Source organism: Phoxinus phoxinus, assembly GCF_949152265.1.
Source record: "Phoxinus phoxinus genome assembly, chromosome: 1".
Classification (NCBI taxonomy): domain Eukaryota; kingdom Metazoa; phylum Chordata; class Actinopteri; order Cypriniformes; family Leuciscidae; genus Phoxinus; species Phoxinus phoxinus.
The window spans coordinates 3,932,119-3,938,104 of NC_136876.1; the positions used below are offsets into that span (position 1 = coordinate 3,932,119).

Sequence of the window (5,986 nt, forward strand, 5' to 3'; positions counted from 1 at the left end):
CTGAAGGCGAAAGGGGATCAAACACAGTATTAGTATAGTGTTCCTAATAATCCTTTAGGTGAGTAGAAAAAAGAACAACAAAGTCAGCCAATAGCAGTGGAATCAAAAGACAGCATTTCAAATATTTCTAGTGTGTCTGTAAAGTCTACATCATCTAAGGCAGGGATGGGCAAGTCTGGTCCTGGAGGGCCACTGTCCTGCAGAGTTTAGCTTCAGCCCTGATTAAAACTCACCTGCCTGTATCTATCTAGTAATCCTAAAAACATTGATTGCCTTGTTCAGATGTGTTTAATTAGGGTTGGAGCTAAACTCTGCAGGACAGTGGCCCTCCAGGACCGAAGTTGCCCATCCCTGATCTAAGGCCTCTTCTGCAGCTAAAATAGCTGCCACTGAAAATGCTGCTTTAGAAGCATGTGCCAAACTCTGCCTGATATACAAGCGTTGCAGATGGAATAAGCCATTATAAAATCAAAGATTGAAAGAGCAGAGCTGCAAACACAAATGGCAGCAGCAGATGCAAAGATCAAAGTTAATCAAACTCATTACAGGGTGAATGAAGACTCTCTCGCCCCCCCCGACTGCCTCTTAGGAAGAATATCCCGCTTGCAAGTTCGGTGTATCCTACCCGCGTCCTTCAGTCTCGCACAGTCTCAGACATCGCGAGAAGCAGGATCAGTTTACGGCAAACATCCCCAGCACAGAGGCAGGCTAGCGGTTTTTTCAAACGTGTGTAATGGCAGAGCCGGTGAAGAAGCAAAGAAAAGGAAAAGAGCTTCAGACCGTGTGAAGGCTCGCACACGGATTAATATTGGTCACGCTTTTTCAGAATGGCGAGAGCTGAAAGACAGAGAAGGCTCCAAGTCAGATGCAGACCTCGCATTCTTGCTTTTGCGCTTGTAAGTAACACTTTGATATTTTATTGTTGTGCATGTTTGTACTTTCATTGCGTTCGTTATTATCTGTAAATGTGTTGTTTACTGTATTTCCAGATAAGGTTGATGAAGTATCTTTGGTAATTCTATGAATGTCTGTTATGGGGTAAGTTAGCTAGGTGGATAGCGGAGTTCGTGTGTTTGATAGCAAGCATGGGTATGTTTTTTTAGGTAGTCACAGTTCTTACACTCTTTTCTTTTTTGTGTGGCCACGCGTCATAGTGTTTTGTTGGTAAAAAGACTTGTATTCCAATATTTTCTGCGATCATTGCAGTTCTCAGCGCGCTAAGTGGCTAGCGGAGATTTTGTCTTGATCTAACGTTAGCTAGATGGATGCTGCCCTTCTATGTGGCTAAATTAGCTTGCATGTTGCATCCAGGTGTTACTTTGCTTTTATTTGGCGCAGGTGTAGCTTTTTTTGCAGTGCGCTACATAGTGTAGAAGTCGATGGCTCACCGATCACATTCTGTATTGATCCATAATATGCTACAAATCCTCGTCAACCACAATGAAGTCCAGACTCAAAATATTTTCCATGACCGTCTTGTTTGTAAATATAGAAGTTACATGGGCTGACCGAGTTACTGTTAGTGACACCCCAACCCCCTCCCGCCCTCCAAACAACACACACACACACACACACACACACACACACACACACACATGTTTTCCCCTCACTCCTTCCCTTGGCCACCCCGCACCCACAACTACATTCTAGGGATTTCACTCTGCCCAGCCGCCAACAGTGTAGTCAATAGACAAATGTACCCTAATTTCAAAGCATTCCACAACAATTTCCTATACGCATGCAATTTCACAATGTACTGTTAGAAATTTACCAAACCTGCTTTCTTATTTTTTCTAGTTACAAGCGCTGGCAGTTTACATCCACACCAAGCAAGACCCACTCCAGACCACCGAAACCACCTGTTTCCAGTTTCACAGAAGACTCAGATCGAGACAAGTATGTTTTCTTCCTCATGCCTTTATTTATCCTGCCTGTCATTTTGTAGTTCCAGTTACTTATGCACTTTTTTACGTTTCAGGGATGTTCCTCCAAATCTTCCTGAGCTTGGTGTGCAGCAGTTGTCTAGAGAGGGAGAAGTTGGCGATTTGGAAATGAGGTGAAATTCACTGACATATGATAGTATGGTGTATTGTTTTCACAGAGGGTTTCTTGATCTGCTTTTTTTGTGGCTGTTGGCTTATGTTTTGGATTATCTATTTTTCTGCTCGCAGCATGCACTCTATGAGCATCGAAGAACAGCACCACGAGTCATCAGATGAAGAGGGGGCTAATGATTTTAGGAAGACCATGTAAGTGCTGTCCATTAGTCTTTCATTTACTTCCATTGACCTCTTTCCTTTATCTGAAATATCTGTATGTATTGTCTGAACAGCATTGAGTTTGATGAATTTGGGGCTAACCCAAGTCTCTTGGGTTTGGAGGAAGGAGACAGTTCGGATGAGGATTTTGTCCCTTCTCTTCATTTACGGTATGTTTGCATTTTATTTATGAATTTTGGGTGGAAGTTGAGCTACATTTATCAGTCGTAAAGCGCAGCGTCTTTCTTTCTAAACTGTACAACAACATTATCTTTAGAATATGAACTCATGTAATTCTTCATGTAAAGTATTTTGTTTAAAGATTATCAATATGCATATTCAACTCTTCAGAATGGTTGGAGACAAGGCAAATGACCTGACTGAAATCAGTGTGGATGAGGCTGTATTAGACATTGACATGCCCGACCCTCCCGCTCCCGAATCAGAGGCCACCACACATCCTCGCAGAGTACTCTCTGAGGATGATCTGGTCTGTAAAACTGCCAACATAACATACAACGACAATCTGCTTGATCTCGCCATGCACTTGAGACTACCAGTGCAACAATGCACCTTTGTAGACAGTGTGCTTGGCGTAGGATGTTCTGGTGCACAGCCTTTTCAAGTTGCCATGAGAACACGGGGGACAGGAGTAGTTTTAGAATGGGTAAGGTGTGAAGATTGTCAAAAAAGTAAATTATGTTGTCTTGAACTGGCTTTTCTATACAGTGCTGTTATTGTTTGTTACCTTTGTATGTTTGTTTGCATTGTTTCTCACATAACATTGCCATTTCTTTACATTAGTTATGCCCCTTCGGACACTCCGTATGGAAATGGAATTCGCAGCCAACCTTGAAGTTCGGCATGCAGGGCGGTGACTTTATGCTGTCTGCCAATATTCTTCTGTCCGGGAACAACTATAGAAAAGTAGCCCTACTCTTCAAGTTTATGTCAATGGGGATGGTTACCGAATCTACATTCTTCAGAATTCAGGATGCTTACTGCATAGAGCCGGTGCAGGAGTTTTGGGATAAAACTAGAGCAGAAGTCCTAGACCGTTTACGGCAGAAGGACCGATTTGTATGTATGTACTGTTGTACTGCTTTATCATTATCTTCTAATATCTTTGGGTTTATGTTGATGATGCTAAACTGAAATAGCATCATGGCTGCTCCGAGACTGTCAAACTGTTCTTTTAGCATAACATTTGGCCTTGTAGAGGGTGCAACCCTCAAGGTTAACAATCCAAAAGTACGTCAAGGCAAAATGTCCACTGTCTCAAACAACCTCCCTTTGTGAATTGCATAATCTGAATTAGATTTTTCCTGTAGTTTGAGATTGGGATGTGTAAATTGTCTGCTGCTCTCTCCTGAGTATGATGGATAGATCATAGCATCTTTCCTCATTGACTGTTATTCTGGCGGCCTCTGTACTAATGTACACAAGTTATATGCAGTTGTGCTTTTGCCTCAGGTCATTGTGCACAGTTCTGCACATACACAACAATTGAACAAGACTCCCGAGATGTGGTCCACATTGTTTCCGTTGATAAACGCGAAACAAATAAAAACTCAGTCATCATGGAGAAGGAGTGCTTTGTTCGCACAATGGATGAGCTCCTTCAAGAGCTTTCTATAAAGGAAGTGGTCACAGATGCCCACCCACAAATCACCGCATTACTGAGTAAGGAGAACTTTTGGTTATGGTGAAGTCATAAAGCCTATAGACCGTCCCAAGTTCAAGTTTGATCACTGTTCCCACAGGGTTTCATTTTTACCATACAATATGTAAAAAGTAAAAAGAAATAAAAAACGTAACTATCATTTTTGTTTACATTGTTTTCATGGTCTTTATTTGTTATAGATCCGGAGCGTGGCAAATACAAAGCGTGGGGTATTCAGCACTCATTGGATATCTGGCATGCAGCCAAGAGCCTAAGCAAGAGGCTTCGACGGGTATGCATCAGTACATTTACAGACATGTGACCAGTTTCTATATGTTGTCTTGGTGTTGTGGAAAGAAGCTAGCTATTGTGTACCTTGATCAGGCTGGGACCGTGAAAAGTCAGAGTGGTATTCAGCCATGGATCAAGGACATAGTCAACCACTTTTGGTACTGCAGTAAGCATGCAGACACCGAGGAGCAGTTCAAGGTATGGTTGAAGGAAAAAAAATTGTGTTGATTAGGACAGTTTAGTTGATATGCTAGCAGAGCAGGTTTGTGGCTCCATGCACTGTATAACTTTTTTCATTTATGCAGATGATCTGGGTTGGTGTACTTCACCATGTCTGCAATGAGCACTCCTGGGCAACCAGTTGCTGTGAACATGAGCCACTGGACGAAGACAGCCAGAACAAGCCTTGGATCATACAAGGTAATTTCAATCAATACTGGTGCAGAATTCAACACTGTATGTGAATGCATATGTTTTACTGAGTGTGTTATGACTATAGGTTCAGCTGCTCACAAGGCACTTACTGCTGTTGTCCTTGAGAAAAGATGGCTGACCCTGGTGAATAAATTCCTAAACTTTAGGTAAATATCTGTAAGACATGGTTGTGTTCACCCAAGTTATTTTTGAATTTCCAGTATTCCTCACACAAGTGTTTGTCATGTTTCAAATGCAGCATAGTTTACCTTATTTCAATGTAATCTGTAATGAGGATTTCATTTCTTATTTAAAAATATAAGACAAAACAACACATGTATTACCACGAGTGTTGTTGTAATTATCTGTCTCTCCCACCCACACAGGACCACATCTGATTTGGAGTCATTCCAAAATCACATTTTGATGTATGCAGCAAAGCGCATGGCCTACTCTCCGTTTGTATACAAGACTCGGACATTACTGGCAGCTATTGATTATAATAAACACAATCAACGCCGCCCTGCACGCAACCGAGATGGACATAAAATGTAGGTATTTTTGTGACATGTTTTTCTTTTTTTTATCTGGTAGAATGACTAACGACAAACACAAATTGTTCTTGCTCTCTAGTTACAGACGGAAGTACAACAAGAAATCAAAGAGCTGGAGCGTTTATACGATGAAGGAGAAGAAGCAGTACACGTACATTCCAGAGATCCAGAGGGCCATTCTTGCCAGGAGACTGCGAAGTGGGTCTGGCCTTCCCCGCAAACAGACGCTAAGACCTGATGACCCAAGGCGTCTGGGTGTGCTTGCTCCAGAACAGCCATCTCCCACATCAGAACTAGTGGCGATTCATGTCACGCGAGGGGACAGTGGTCCCAGAGAATTAGAGGACCATTGAACAGTTTTCATATGGCAATCCACACAAAGATGTAAAATATTAGTAATAATTATGCTAGGCGGCTCACCTTGAAGCCGGTGTACTGCCCTCTGGGGTCAGGGAAAGTGTCCCTTATGCGACAAACACAGCAGCTGGGTATTACTACTCGGTTGCCCACACCCAGGCGGCCATGCTGCCACAACACGAACTGCCTGTAAGCTGTATGTCTGAACTGTCGCTGTTCCATCCCAGGTTCAGCATTATCAACCAGTGCAAATATGTCATTCCAGGCTGCCCTGGCCAGTCGCAACACACCCTCGTCTAAAATATAAAAGTCCATGTAGGCCATCTTGCTTATGCATTGCTGTGGATGTTGCCGGCAGCATTTCCTCTCCCGGTCTGTGTTCATCTCCCGGCAGTTTCCACAGACACACCAGTGGAGTCTGTCAGGGTCAGGGTCAGGACGCAGGGGCA

The 5,986-nt window shown here is 42.9% G+C and overlaps 1 protein-coding gene across 1 annotated transcript; it reads left to right on the forward strand.

Annotated features, from left to right (window-relative positions):
- Positions 1-752: 752 nt before the first annotated feature.
- On the forward strand, positions 753-5,533 carry LOC307003224 (uncharacterized protein; the record flags this gene model as incomplete). The annotated part of the gene is made up of 8 exons (XM_079621404.1): positions 753-896; positions 1,798-1,896; positions 1,979-2,056; positions 4,306-4,410; positions 4,518-4,632; positions 4,712-4,793; positions 5,013-5,177; positions 5,260-5,533. Exons 5-8 carry the CDS (start codon positions 4,518-4,520, stop codon positions 5,531-5,533), a joined length of 636 nt encoding a protein of 211 aa, XP_079477530.1. The 5' UTR covers positions 753-896; positions 1,798-1,896; positions 1,979-2,056; positions 4,306-4,410.
- Between the last annotated feature and the right edge of the window lie 453 nt (positions 5,534-5,986).